The sequence below is a fragment of the Neopelma chrysocephalum genome, unplaced genomic scaffold (genome assembly GCF_003984885.1).
Source record: "Neopelma chrysocephalum unplaced genomic scaffold, ASM398488v2 Primary Assembly neopelma1_59, whole genome shotgun sequence".
Taxonomy (NCBI): Eukaryota; Metazoa; Chordata; class Aves; order Passeriformes; family Pipridae; genus Neopelma; species Neopelma chrysocephalum.
In genome coordinates this window covers 9,769,453-9,784,652 of record NW_020897714.1, presented here as the reverse complement: position 1 = coordinate 9,784,652, position 15,200 = coordinate 9,769,453, and the positions used below count along the sequence as shown (strand labels likewise).

Below are 15,200 nucleotides of genomic sequence, written 5' to 3'. Positions count from 1 at the left end.
GAAAAGCAGTTTCATGGCTGCAACTTCTTCATGTTTCCCATGGTCTTTGTTACTGCTCTTGTTACTTAGTACTGGTATATTAATGTTTTCCTACCTTTTTTGTAGAATTAAAGATCCATTAGAAATCTTAGAAAACCAAGATTTTGTAGGTAGCAGTTAAATTTATTACATAAGTGCTGTCAAATGTGCCTATGTGAAATCGATGCAATGGTAAAAACACAAAGTAATTAGGAGCATCCCTAAAAGGGATGACATCTCTGTAAGTGATTATCTTTCACAACAGTGATCTCCACATACAAGAGGTTCTGAGCAATTGGAGTTGTGTTAATTTACAAGAGGTTCTGAGCAATTGGAGTTGTGTTAATTTACCAGTTGTTTGGTTTTTTCCTTGCTACGACTTCAATTGTAGGGCGCACGTGTCTGCTGGCCTTTATATGATAAAGAAATGCAGTCTGCTCCTTGTGAGATGGTAACCAAAGAGAGTTTATTTCAAACTCGCGACCTCTTTTATCCCCCAGAACCATGTGATCTCCTTAACCAATAGGGTTGTCTATATCGGCGCATGCTCCTCTGGGCATCCCTGCCCCGGTACATCCCCCCATACCTCAGACACACGCCCTACATTCAGTAACTAATTAGCAGCTTCTCATACTAATCATAAAGTATACTGCAATATTACAGCATGCTTGTATAATGACATTCAGACTATTTATGATATTATTATTCTAGGACTGGACTTATGGATCCACTGAATTTGAAATGTTTTAAATACCTGTTGCTTTGTGTCTAGAGGTATTTTTCTCACGCTTAGCATGTATTTTTCCTGTTTTCTGAGATTTTCCTTTCCTTCCTTTCCTTAGTAGCAGTAACTGTTTAGAAAAAAGACAGACAACGAAGTACAGGGGATAACTGGAGAAGGGAAAATTCCAATTAAAAATAAACAAACAAACAAAACCCCAAACCAAACCAAAAATTGCTTACAGGAATATTGACTGTGATTTTTCAGTAGCCGTTTGCAATGCCATAGGAACTGGTTTTAACCAATGTATAATTTATAGTTACTGAATTGTTAACTCTAAGTAGAGATTCTATTTCTCATAGGAAAAAAAGCTGTGCAGAAGACAGATAATGTTTTAAATAAGCCCCTGGTGAGCTGCAGAAGACAGATAATGTTTTAAATAGGCAGAGAAAAACCCTTGCTTTTTCTTAAATCTGTCTAACGTGTAATTCAAAGTAAATGGATAGATTGCACTGGCACCTCTAATTTCATACAAGGTGTCACTCCTTTTTTTGTAAAATGACTATTAAAAGCTAAGGAAGAATTTGGTAACAGCATTAAACTGTATTACCTTTATATACTTTACACAGTGTATCCAGCGAAACCTGCTATTTAGCTGTGGTAAATCATACATGCCTGATATGGCTTCCTGGTTTAAATTGATAAATGAAGAATATATCATTTAGTTTTCTAATGGGTTTTCTTGTTTTACTTTAAGAAAAAAACTCAAAAGGATATACATTATTTGCTTATGTTCTTCACAGACCCCCAAGGAGGAAATAATTAGATGGGAAGAAGGTAAAAAATGGCAAATCAGAATGGAAGGACTGCGGAACAAACTAAGGGAAAAGGAAAAGGAGGCAGATGCTTTATCCAAACAGTTAAATACATTGAAGGAAATTTATACAAAGTGAGTTGGTTTTAATCGATTCAGCTACAAAATGATGACATAAGGGAAATCTAAATATGATTTTCATGTAATAATTATTGCAGTTTGTTGTGTTTATAAGATTGATGGTGAGAATTTGAGATTAAAAGGATTAGTTAATTTTCAAGCAGCAGACTACTTACTCCTCTAATATCATTTCCCTTGTAGAAGCCAACAACCTTTGTTAGAAGAAACTGTATCAAAATAAAATTAATTTAAGTCCTTTATTATACTTCCTGTCTTAGGATTATTTGCTTCTCATAAAGCAAATAACAGCTTTAGGAAGACAGGCTGTTTCTCACCTCTGTGTTATTTAATCAGGCTGCAAGGACTGGATACTGTGCTACTGTTACATGTAGTGCTACTGCAGTAGTGACCATTCTAGGCTTATGAGATGGAAGCCTTTTAAAAAAAACAATCACATGTGCAAACCCTCTGCAGATTTTATATTTACTTAGGTACAGTAATAGCAGGGTTTTACGGATAAAAGATGCAGAAGAGAAAGGAAACTGTGATAGTAATTGTAGCTGTTGTTAAAGTAATTGTAGCTGTTGTTAAATGGTGGATTGAAACTGCTTCAGTATAGCATTTATTCTGAGCAAGTCTTGCATGAATTTCACAGTGAACAAAGGCAAAACCAACAAGTGGTTTATGACATGCATGATACTGACTTGATGTTCATTGTTTTTTTCAGGTTTAGGTCATGTTTTTTTGGTAAAGCTTTAGTATCTCCATGGTGACCTTGTTAAAAAGAAAAGAGGGTATGGTTCAGTGAGCGAACAAATTGCAAATGTGGATTCTTTAAGACAGGAAATATTTTCTCCTAAAGAAAGCAAGTTAGCAAATAAACTTTTAAATGTAAGTTTACTGGATGTTTCAGGACTGAAAAAGAGAAAATTGCTCTGCAGAAGAAACTGAAAACTACTGGTGTCACTGTTGACCGTGTTGTTGGAGTAAGAGCCTCAGAAACTGAAAAAGAAGTGGAAGAACTAAGAAAACGGAATCTAGAGTTAGAAAATGAAGTAGCACACTTGAGGTGAGAGTCTTTTTAAAATAATCTATAAAAAGCAAAAAAAATCTAAAATAGTAAAAAATGTGTGGAATGAGATGGTCTCTAAGAGGCCAACTAATTCAGTAAGGAAAAAAAACAGACAGGAATGAAAAAAATTATTCTTTGAGTCTGTGATGAGCAAACTTAAAACTATTTGGGAGCAGTTGTGCATGTTAAGAGAATATGCAGCATTGGTTCATTATTCTAAAAAGCTAAATAATATGAAAAACATACTGCTCCTATTGTGTAAAATTATAACTACAGTTTAGAGTTGGTGGAAGTTACTGAAACTGCTAAGTGCACTTAGGGAGTGTATTCTTAATTAGTGTATCCACTATTACAGTGGATAATGTATCTGAGTAGAAGAAGCTGTACATGTATGTATTGTCCATTCCTAGGTGTTAGTTCGAATAGTTTATATGGCTAACATTGATGTAGAATAACTAGCTCAGTAATACTGGAAAATCCAACCTAGAAATCCAGAAGTTCATGGTGTTTTTACCTTAAGGGATGTTTTTCTGCATTAATAGATGTTTGTTTGTTTTGGCTTGACTTGTTTTTTGATGTAGAACACTGCAAGCAATCCCAAGAGATTCTGTTGTAGAAGATTTACATTTCAAAAACCTATACCTCCAGGAAAAGCTTCATGCATTGCAGAGACAATATTCAAGAGAGACATTTTCAAGACCCTCAGTAAGTTAATAATATAACCAAATTACCTAGAGGAAATGCACCTACTTATAAAAAATATTTGTTATCTATTTGGTATTCCGTGTCATTTAGGTGGTTTTATTCAAATGACAGTATTCTAGAACATGATACGAAATACTCAGCTTTTAGTGGTTTTAAAACAACAAAAGAAACCTAAAAAAATCACCCAACCCCCAAAACTTATAGTTTCTGTGTTCTATGGGTAGACACTGAAATATTCAGTATTCTAGTATATGTGGAGAAATAAGGAAAATGTATTTTTAAATATATGAGTCTGCAACTGAGAGATTACTTTTATATTACATATTGATTGAAAATTTAGGATGCACAGAATTTGGGGAAATACTGAGCTACATTTCAGTTACATTAGGTGTTTTTGTTGTGCTTTGATTTTTACAAGGTTCATTATATTGCTAGCTTTGCATTATTAAGTTACCTTAATCTTTCAAGAATAGACTAAACAGTACATTCTAGTTTTCTTTATTTCCTGTTTTATTTTACTGTGTTCTGCTTTTCTTTCATGCTTCACTCTATCTTCAACTTGAATCAGAGTAGATGTGACCAAACTGAACTGACCAAGTCTGTTCCTATCACTGTCAGTAAACAAAAGTATCTGAATTTCCTTCAAAAGAAATCTGTTTCAAGTAGGGATGAAATGATACATCAGGCTAATAATAGCATTACTGATGGCAATGAAATAGATGAGGAAGCACACACACAAACTTGCATCATGCACAACAAAGGCCAGGAGGCTACTGCAGATGCAAGCACAGAAGTGTCTCCTGAACAGCATCCTGAAGATAGTGAGAAATGGAAGGACACAGATTTTTCTACAGAAGGATTGGAGAACAAAAATATAGCTGAATATGATAAAGAGAACTGCAGTGAAAAAGAAGAAAATATAACCCAGCCTGAAAAAGGAAAAGTTAATGAGGAATGTGAAGAAGAGGAGAGCAAGCAAGAAATCTTCAAACAATCAAATGTGGATGAAGAAGAAGGTGTAGAAGAGCCTGATACTGACAGAATGACCTGCAATCAGTCTGATACAGGGGAACTTTCTACTCAAGCTAATGACTATGAAGCAGACAAAATAAATGTGAATAATGAAATGAATCAACACACTGCAGAGAATAAACATGAAAATTACCGAAGCTGTACAGAAAGGGTTGAAACAACCTCAGAATTTTGTGAAATGCCCAAGGTTTGATACTGTAGTGTCCCCCTAGCATTTCTTCAGTATAAATGATAAAGAAATAGAATAGTTTGATTTTGATAAAGCCATGCTCTCCTATGCATGGTCTGCAGGGATATTGAAGTCTAGTCATCAAGTGGTCCATGAAGCAAACCTTGTACTTTCATGATAGGCATGCATGACAACTCACAAGCTACTGTCAATACTAAAATTTTGATCCAGAGAATTTACAAAAAAACTTCAATGATAACATGCAGCTAGCTGATGACCTTCATTCTTTAAGAGACTTATGATATCTTCTTATTTACACTTACTTCTTACTTAGACTTACTTATACTAAAAAATATGCTTTATTGAAGCAAATAGTTTATTCTTCTTATTACTGGTAAAGTAATGAATTATAAAGTTAATTCCATAATTACATAAGTGAAAAACACTGATTATTATATCATTAAAAGGTTTTACCCTTTACTAGTCAGGCAAAATAATTTACCATATAGTTATGATTTGAATTGGCAATATAAAACATGCAAAGCACTCTTCATGTAATAGAAATTACTAGCCTCCATGGATAAAGACTTAAGATTGTAGGAAATAACAAACTAAGAACAAGAGTTACATACTACTGTTCCTGACTTGCTCTGTGATCTGTTTGACATAACTGAAATGTCTTATGACATATTTACTATTTAAAAAACTATCAGAATATATCCTTAAAATTGAATGCTGTTCCCAGAAACAGTGTCACAACTTAACTACACTCAGTAGCTTTTTTGTCTTTTAGATTTTGGAATTTATTTCTACCCAATAGTTTGAGAGTTAATTTTGGTTGGACGAAATTTTTACTGGTTTATACTAATTTGTAAACTTCCCTTAACAGTTAAGCGAGTTTAGGAAATGTAAGAGGTGTTAAAGTAGATTAGATCAAAACTGGTGATAATACCATCTTATTTTATTTCTGTGAAAAATACTAATTATCTGTTGCTCTTCATGAGCTACAACTGATAGTTGTATTGAATTAATGCATTACGACTTAATAATTTTTTTCCCTTCTCTTTTCTCAAGACATCAGGAATAGGGTCAAGTGATCAGTATCGAAGAGAACAAGAAGTTTTAAAGGAAAATCTAAGATTGTCATCTGAAAATGTTGAGCTAAGATTCCAGCTAGAGCAGGCCAATAAAGATTTGCCAAGACTAAAGGTAACATCTTTTTACCTTTAGTCCCCTTTACTCTGACACAGGTTAGGGAATTGTTTAAAAAGAAATGGATATTTTTTCTGTACATACTGTAAGTTTTTCATGTTTTTACAGAAGTTGAGAAGGTTGAATTGCTGGTAGAAATGATAGAAAATGTCATTAATATAGGCAAGTGGTTTCTCTTAAATTTTTCAAAGTTAACCAATTGAAATACCAATTGTAATTTTGTTCATCAACTGTTCTCATCAATTTGACATCTAATTAAATTGCTTATTGCCTTTTTTTTTTTGGTAGGACCAAGTAGATGACTTAAAAGAAATGTGCGAACTTCTCAAAAAAGAGAAAGCAGATGTTGAACGAAAGCTGGGCAGCGTTAGAGGGGTGAGTATTGTATCAGCATTTTCATCATAATTAAATGACAATGAAAAGAAAAAGCTCAAAGTTTTATTGAAGCTAAATTACTTGGAATCAAACAAAAGCAAATATTAATTGTCCTTGTTTATTTTATTGATAAACTGCTATAATAAATTAATGAAATGAAGTTAACAGGACCATTAGAAGGACTACAGCTACACTTAAATATATACACTATCATGGCCTTACTTTATCACTTGGATTAGTTATCTTCAGAAACATATTTATACAATAAATTTAAGTTACAGCTGTAATAATGAAAATTATATTAATGCATATATTTTAAATATATACACTAATATATATAATGTATATAATTTAAATAATTAATTAAATTATTTGACTTGATGCAGATGTTAGAAAGTGTAAGTTATTTCTAGTGAAGGTTTTTGTTTGTTGTACTACACAAAATGACACAATTAAATTTTACCCCAGCTACTGTTAACTACTTTAATAGAGCAATATATCAGAAGTTAAAGGAAAAAAAGTCTTCAGCAGTGCCCAATATGTTTCTTGCCCCTAACTTGTCAGACTATTTGTATGACCTCTTAAAAGAAGCTGACTTAATAAAAACTCTTCAGTGCCTTCGTAGCTCTTTCAGTATAAAAGGAGAATGAGTTCTGCTTCTGGGTACCTGGAAAAGATAATTTTCCATTCTTTTACTCAAACCTTGTGTGAACTGCTTGTTTATTTTTTCTTCTTGTGCAGTGGTAATTTTTGGACAAGGCAATTCAGTTTATGGAACTGTTGTATGCAAGGGTTCTGAGAAGGCAGCAAATTTTGTTCTTTTCTTTCCTTTTCAGGCACCAAGATGTGACAGGTTTTTCTTTAACTCTGTTGTGTACCAACACAAACCTCCTAATCTTCCAATTACTTTAGAGAAGAAAAATAAGTAATTTTTACTTCTGAGACTTGGTTGCTATATAGATTTATGTGGAGCTCCAGGGAGTAAAATATTCCCTATTTTACACTGTACTATGCTCCTTTCTTAGAAAGAAAAGGAGGTACCTCATGGGCCTAGAACTAGAGTCAGCATCTTTAAATTATTATTGCTGAGGAAATCACTACAAAAATGATGAAAAAATAAATGGTTTTGAAGACTCTTTAACAGCTTTTCTAACTCATCAATTAATGTAGTGAAAGAAGAAAAATGGAGAAATTACAAGTTTTTCCCCCACATTTATTTATTTATCATTTTGCAAGAAGAATATATGCCTTTGGAAAGGGAGATCTATGCTTTAAAATGTAGTTCTCTTGTGACTTTAACTCAGCAGAAGTAGGGAGGCTAAAAAACGGCCCTCTTTTCCTCCCTCAAGCTCCCAGCCATTATTCTCCTCCAGTCCTCCTAACGGTATTAGCATTTAAACAATTGCACAGTCTGTTGGACTGGGGAATTGGTCTACAAGAAAAGCTAAAAATTAAGTAGTTCTTTGATTTATTTTCCTAATATTTCAGTTTAGTTCATAAAGTACAGCAGATTTTGAGACTTAACTGCAGCTTTCTTGGGTAACATAGAAAATGCAGGAGCTGACACGTTGACTTTGGGGGTGAATATATTATTAGACATTTTGGGGAACTAAGCATGCAAGAAATTCTAGTTATACCAAAATAATGCATCTTTTTTTTTATGAGTTGCAATGGGAAAATAAGCAATAAAGTAAGATTTAGAGTATCTTAGAATGTTAAGATGAACTATTTGCTTACTTTTACTTTTTTTTCCCCCCTCTCTATAGGCTGGTAGAAGTGGGAAGACAGTCCCAGAATTGGAAAAAACAATTGGTTTAATGAAAAAGGTTGTAGAGAGACTCCAAAGAGAAAATGAAGAACTGAAGAAAGCACCAGCTGTGGTTTCTAATGAGAAATTACTTGGTCTTGAAAAGGAAAATGAGGGGCTAAAGGTACTGAATTAACTCCAGTGACTGTATTTAGGTAACAGTTTATATGCAAGTTAGTAAAAGAAGTGGAGCAGCAAGGCTGTTGTTGATATTGATTGGCACAAGTGTTTTAAAAATATGAAACATATAGAACAGAAAAGCAGAACTTAATTTTAGCATAACATGCTGAATAAGGTATGTTGTACCTTAAGGATATATTTAATTATTTGACAAAATGTTATGTTTATTGTGCTAGGTAGCTGTAACTATGCTGTGTTTTAAAAATTGAAATCTGAAATTTTCTACTAAGCAATGTATATGTGCTTTAACAAACTGTTTGATATTTAGTCTGAAATGGAAAAAATGAAACGTGATCTGGGGGACCAGCTGAGTATGCGTTTTGAATCTAAAAACAAAGGAATGGAAAAAGTCATTGCTGAAAACAAAAGACTGCGTAAAGAACTGAAAAAGGTACAGTCGTTATAATGCATCCCTTTATTCCACTGGTTGTGGCAAGTATGTAAATACATGGTTGGTTTGTTTTCTTTAATGGTTGATATAGCACTGATGTTGCTATGACAGATTTTTTCATTATATGTAGAGAAGAGATATCCAAGGACTCGGGCAAGACAGAATTCAGAAATTGAAGTGCTAGTAATCTTGGATGCAGTTTTCCTCTAAATCAGCCTATCTCACCATCATTTTAAATAATACTGTGTTTCATGTGAGGTTAAGTATTCTATAAACATTTGCTTTTACTGAACAACAGGAAGCTGACAGTGCAGAGAAGCTACGAATAGCGAAGAATAACTTGGAGATATTAAATGAAAAGTTAACTGTACAGCTGGAGGAAACCATTAAGAAGCTAAATTTGGCTGAGAGCCAACTTGATGGAGCTGACAGCAAAAGCTGGAAGTCCATTGTAACAAGGTAGGAATTAAGAATGTAGTAAAGAAGATAAACACAAGTGTTAAATCCTCTTTAAATATTAACAAACAAATTACACTTTCATAATTTTTCATCTCTCTTTTGAAGATAGTTTTATATTATCCATAATTTATTTTCTGGTTCTATATTAATATATAGAATCAGTCTCTGATATGAATCTAGCAGAGACCTAGTGTCTTTAAATACTGGCCTTGTTAGCTGTTTCCTCTATATAGAAGCCAGTTATTTATCTCCATTCTTCAGATCAGCTCTAAATCTCTGGATAGTTCAGGTAAAGGAAGTATTTTGTGTTCCCTGCTGCTTAAACATATTGTATTTTTGCTTTGTGCAATGTCAGCATTTCTGCTGAACACAGAAAGTATTTCAATAATTTACTGCATGAACAACAATCTGAAACAAAAAATTGAAGCCAGAAACCTGCATTTTCCAGTTTAGTAGCATTTGAATCTACCTTTAACCATATGAATGTGCAGAGGTTGTGTTAGAAAAGCCACTGTGATTTCTATAGTCTTTGGGACAAGTAGGCACAGGAGAAGATCCTTCCTGTGTGTTCTGTAGGCCCAGAATTGCAGCCAGCCAGTTGATTCTGCTTTCTGTAGAAGGGAGAAAAACCGAGATCAGCCGTATCTTTTCCAGTATATAAAATGAAGTTTGGGAATCACCGTTTCTTGATTTTTAGATAAAACTCAGACTTGGAAATCAGCATCAAAAAAATTTTTTGTTTGCTAATACTAGTAAATGTGAACAACTCTTTAGCAATAAGTTATCTGAAAGTTACCTATCACTTGTATCACACAACATGGAACAAACTAAAAAGAAGTTTTATGATTGTATGCCTAAGTTGTAAAGCAGAATTACTTTTTAATTTATCTTTACCTCCACAATTAGTGGAATTTTATACTTTTTCTGTGACAACCTACTTACACAGGCTGGAGATCTTAACTCTACAGCCTGAACAACTCTAATTCCATTCATTCTTTTCTAGAAGCAAGCTCTTTTGCTCTGTGGTTTCTGGTTTGCTTACAGATATGATTTTGGCAAATGGTCACTCCAAAAGCCATGGTCAGTCCAAGAAGCGTTACTATTAAACCCGTTTCATTACTGAGCTGTGACTAGCACAAAAATAGTAGTTATATGTCACACTAACATATAGATGAACAGATATAATGAACAGATTGATATAGAATTTTATATATATATATATCAAGATACGTTCACATGAAATATGCTCATGATTCATCAAAGTGGATGAGGAAGGAGAATTTTGCCCTTCTCGAGGCAAGTTTTTAGTTGGATATCATCTCTTGTACTGCTGGACCTCAGAAAAGGACAAAAGAAATGTGACAGTGCTTAGGCTATTAAGAGAAATAAGCAGCCTGTGTCCTGCATAAGAGTTGAATAGAGCAAATTTTTGGTAAAAAAATCCTTAGGTCTGGACTCCTGTATTATCTCAGGATGAAATAAGATGATGTACTGCAAAAGTACGCTTGAACAGTTGTAAACAGACGTGAAAGGTATCTACAAAATCAGAACCTCTGACAGTAATCTTATTAGGGCAGAAAATCAGCTGGATAGGAGAGAGACTTCTCTAATTTCATCTTAAGTCAGATCACTGTTGATATCCAAGATTTTACCCACTTCCATCTTGCACTCCCACATGATCCCTTGGGGGAGTTCTTGTGCTTCTCTGGCATATTGCTGAGCCATTTCATTTCACTAAAACTTCAGAAAGCCATTCCTTTTCTTTAACTTTTCCCCACACTATCTAGTGAGATAAAATGTCTCTATGCAAGGTCATATTTACCATAAGGAAGGTGGGCAAAACTGGCTGCTGACCACAGGAGAAAGATACGAACATGCAGTGAAGATGGTAGGCCCTTAACACTTAGTGTAGGTTCAGTAGTTCTAATACAGTTATTCTTTTAGTTCTTCACTTCTTTGGAAGAACATTTCTACTTAGTCCTATTTACTTGATAGAGATTATGTAGTTGTGTATAGACAGCTATAAAATACATGGTTGTGCTTAATTGTACTTGCCTATTTCAGCTTGTGAATAAAAACTTTTATGTGCATTTAATTTAACATGAATTTAAAGTAAGTTAAAAACATTAAGAGATTACTAATCCAGAGGAGCTGCTTGAGGCACTTTAACATGCAATCCACCTCACTAGCACATGTTCCAAAGCATATGTGGTAACAGAAAGTATTCAATAGGGCAAAGGAGTGTCATTCAAGGGACCCTTCAGAAGGCTCTTTGACATGGAGCAAAATGTTTGCTATCTGATAATCCACTTCAGATGGGAGACTGGACTACATGATCTCCAGAGGTACCTTCCAACATTTTGGATTCTACACAAACCTCTTTGTAGCCTTGTACAGCTGAAAGCAAAATGGAGTCATTCTCAGACTGCTGTTACTTCAGGGTAAACTAATTTATTGTAGAACAGTTTTGCCCTTGGAGTCTTCCTCTTCTGTATCTGTATTAGTACATTATTTTCCATAAATTATTAAATAATAAGAAAAATACTGTCAAAGGTACAACACTGAAGTAAGACCCTACCACTCTACATACTGCATCAGTAACAGGCATCCTTTTAGCACGAAGTAGTTTGGTGTTTATGTGCAATAGCATGAAAAGATTCCCATCACGCTTTAATAAAAGGTAGACACAAAGAAAGATCCACAAAAATGTAATATCTGGAAAAGCTTTTATTCTAAGATTAAATATATATTTTTCATTATGCTTCTTTCAGCACACTGTATTTATAAGACCAGTAATTATTTTCAAGCCAATGCCCCAAGCATATTTTAGGGTTTATTTTATGGCATTTATTCTCATATTTAAATCTGTATTTCTGCTCTTATCTTTTTCTAAATAAAACTACTACCAGGATGCATGAAACTAAGTTGAAGGAAATGGAAATGGATATTGCTAAAAAAACCCAAAGCATTGCTGACCTTAAACGGCTACTTCAGGAAGCAAGAGAACGTGAACACAATGCTGATAAAAATTTACAAGATCTAAAAGAACAAGTGAGTAAAATTTAGCCAGATGACTCTGAGAATAGAATGATTACTATTAATTTATGTCTTTCTAATGTCTGTAGTGGCAAAGTAGTTATTTCTTCTCTAATTCTCTTTTACAGTTTTTTCAGTCATAGTTGCCTCAAATATATTTACATATTTTAGCCAATTAATGAGGTTTACCACATATTATCAATATATATTCTTGACTTGCAGCCTTAAGGGGAAACTATGTTTTTCTGCTATGTTCTTCCGTACGCCTTTTTTTACTATAGTTTCACTGATCACATGGAAGCCTGTAAGTACAGATACTTCAAATGGTCTTTAAAATCCTTCTAGCTTGTTCTGCAGAGTAAGTTTGCTGCAGGGACTTCTCTACTCCTTACAGGTTTTCAGGGCAGAGGATTGACTTAGCCATCCCAAATGGGATCTTGATTTGTTTCCAACACGGCCTCTTACATGTAGCCTCTCATAAGTCTTTCAGATACTATTTTATGTGTGGAAGAGTTGATGTAATTTTAAAACTCAGGTACCTTTGAAAAGATGTACCACATTCTGGCTTTTAAGTACTCCAGAGATGCAGTCCTACGACTATTCACCTAGGTCAGCTTCCATCTTCTCGTTTGTTAATATGTACGTGTTTTCTTCCCCACACTGTACAATGGTCTTGTACCAGCCATTTTCAGTGTAAGGCATCAAATACAAAACTTACAGTGTGGGAATTCATATGTATATTATGTAAGAAAGTAGATGTGTTCAATAAAAAGAACTTGGAATTGATTCCTAAAAAACAACCATTTTGTTAATTTTTGCTTGTTTTCCCTTTTCTATAATGTCAGTGTTATTAACATGAAGTGTATACCAGCAGCAAAATTAACTCAGAGATAAAAATCTTTCATTATGTGGTACCCAGATCCTTACCATTTTAGGTAGAAACAGAACAAAAACCTATCATTAACAGTAGCCTCATGAGGGTTCATAAATTGTCACCACATTCATAAACTGTATATTATCTTCTATTTAGAACATGAATTTTTTTGCTTTAGCATCTTTAACAAAAGGCACTTCTAGAGGTTTGTTCCCTCTCTGGTCAGGGACCTATTCTAACTTAATGACTGCAGGTCATACCTAGTCAATGTACACTCATTTGGGTTTTCACCACGAAATTACAGGCTTTTCATATTATCTTTCAAAAGGAACTTGAACACCTAGGGATGCAAATAAGTACGTCAGTAGTATTTTTAAAGCACTTAATGACTTAGGCATATCACTTCCTTAAGCATCTGTATAAATTATGCTGACTAAATTATGTGTCTAACTTTTTTTGTAAATCTAACTTCTGAATACTTTTTTTCATCCTTCATGAAATATGTAGCAATGATCTATGCTAACTTTGAAAAGGCTGCTGAGAATTAGCTTCATACAAACTGTCAGTAGATGAACACTTGGTCTTTTTTTTTTTGATAACCTAGTACTTGGTTACATCTTCAGTATTATTTTCATTTATTTTTCAATCCTGGGTCCAAGAAAACTCTATCTGAACTATGTTGTTTGTGGATGCTGTTTTCATACGTAAAACTTTCTTAATTTTTCTTTTAAGATTAAGCTTCTCAAATACCTTCCTGAAGGTGCAAGGACAGAGCAAAGCCTCATCAAGGAGCTTCAGCTTTTAAGGTAATGTACTTCTAAATAAATAAATACCTCAGCCAATATGCGTGAAATAAGAATGACCAGGAAATGTCTATTGCTAATTTCTAGTTAAAGTTCTAAAATATTTTAATAATTTTTAAAATTATTCTAAAATTGTTTTATATTCCAGATTAACTAATAATCGATTAGAGAAAGAAAAAGCAGAACTAGTGCACCAGATGGAGGATTATAAGCACCACAGACACACCTACACAAGTGAAGATCTGGCAGTTGGTAATAATTTTCAATACCTAAAATAGAGATCTTCCTATATTTGGGGCCTAAAACTATTTTTACTTAATATGTTTGTGCAAAGTGATAATAAATCTAAAAAACTGTTTGATTTAGATTAATGCCAAAATAGTGTAAACTGTAGCAGACTAAGGCCTTGGATTTTTGAGTAATATACAGGCCTTTTGTAGAGAATTCTTAGTAAAAATCTCCATAATCAATTATCCTGAGCAAGAGACTGTAATCTTTGCATGATTTCTCCCTCACAAGATGTATAGTTCATGCCACCACTTGTTTTATTAGCCTCAAAAGACTGTTTCTAAGATATCAGTCATTCACTAAAATACTCTTTTGCTTTGGTTTCTAAGCTGCTAAAGAATGACTGCCTACTTCCAGCTCTGTGAATAACTTAAGATTTAGCAGGCATCAGTCCCATGGAAAAAGCAGAACACTACAGAGCAGCACATTGCCACATGACTGGAAGAATAAAACCAAAACAAACTAACCCTCTTGAATTCAAGAATACACATAACAAGATCCTAATGTTATTTCCAGACTTCCTGCGCTTAATTCAGGGAAAGCGTATATGTCATATTTCTCAGAAGTGTGCTAACATACTGGTCACTGGACTACTGCATTCAATCACAGGAACTAGACACCACTGTCTGATTTTTACAAGAACTAAGGAAAAGCCCAGATCACTTGAATTTTTGGTGATCCCAGCTGGGTTTACACACTTCAACTGTTTCAGCTTTCAGGAGATGCAGAACTACTCGAACAAGATTATTCATGCCATGGATTTTCGTTACTTTACATTTCACAAAAAATCATCGTTATTTTTACAGGGCATAATGAAATTGTAGAAAAGGATAAAATAGCTGACCTCCAGACACAGCTGAAAGCCCTAGAGCTGGAAAAACAGCAATTAAAGGTGAGTTGCAAGGATCATCCTAGGCAAGATAATGAGTAAAATTACGGTTAGCTAGAAAGAGCTGTTTAATATCTCAATATTTAATGTCCAAGTCAATTTCAAACCATTATGTTTACAAAGCCTATTTTGTTTTTAGTTTATGGGTAGAGTTTTTTTGTCTCTAGATAACATCCTTATTATCTCATCATTTAACCTCTCAAGACAAAGGAAAAAAGTTGTTGTGCTGTATTAA

The 15,200-nt window shown here is 33.9% G+C and overlaps 1 protein-coding gene across 7 annotated transcripts in view; it reads left to right on the top strand.

The window, feature by feature from the left end:
* The window catches only part of CEP290 (centrosomal protein 290), a 52,424-nt gene that overhangs the window by 36,357 nt on the left and 867 nt on the right, over positions 1 to 15,200 (top strand). For 6 of the 7 annotated variants that reach the window (XM_027679830.1, XM_027679828.1, XM_027679829.1 and 3 more), the window contains 13 exons: positions 1,543 to 1,688; positions 2,587 to 2,742; positions 3,327 to 3,450; positions 4,019 to 4,669; positions 5,726 to 5,860; positions 6,152 to 6,238; positions 8,005 to 8,169; positions 8,494 to 8,616; positions 8,915 to 9,075; positions 11,985 to 12,126; positions 13,718 to 13,791; positions 13,937 to 14,040; positions 14,883 to 14,968. In XM_027679830.1, the coding sequence (XP_027535631.1) occupies positions 1,543 to 1,688; positions 2,587 to 2,742; positions 3,327 to 3,450; positions 4,019 to 4,669; positions 5,726 to 5,860; positions 6,152 to 6,238; positions 8,005 to 8,169; positions 8,494 to 8,616; positions 8,915 to 9,075; positions 11,985 to 12,126; positions 13,718 to 13,791; positions 13,937 to 14,040; positions 14,883 to 14,968 (2,154 nt within the window). The remainder of the gene's footprint in view (positions 1 to 1,542; positions 1,689 to 2,586; positions 2,743 to 3,326; positions 3,451 to 4,018; positions 4,670 to 5,725; positions 5,861 to 6,151; positions 6,239 to 8,004; positions 8,170 to 8,493; positions 8,617 to 8,914; positions 9,076 to 11,984; positions 12,127 to 13,717; positions 13,792 to 13,936; positions 14,041 to 14,882; positions 14,969 to 15,200) is intronic. The other variant, XM_027679834.1, reaches the window with a different exon arrangement.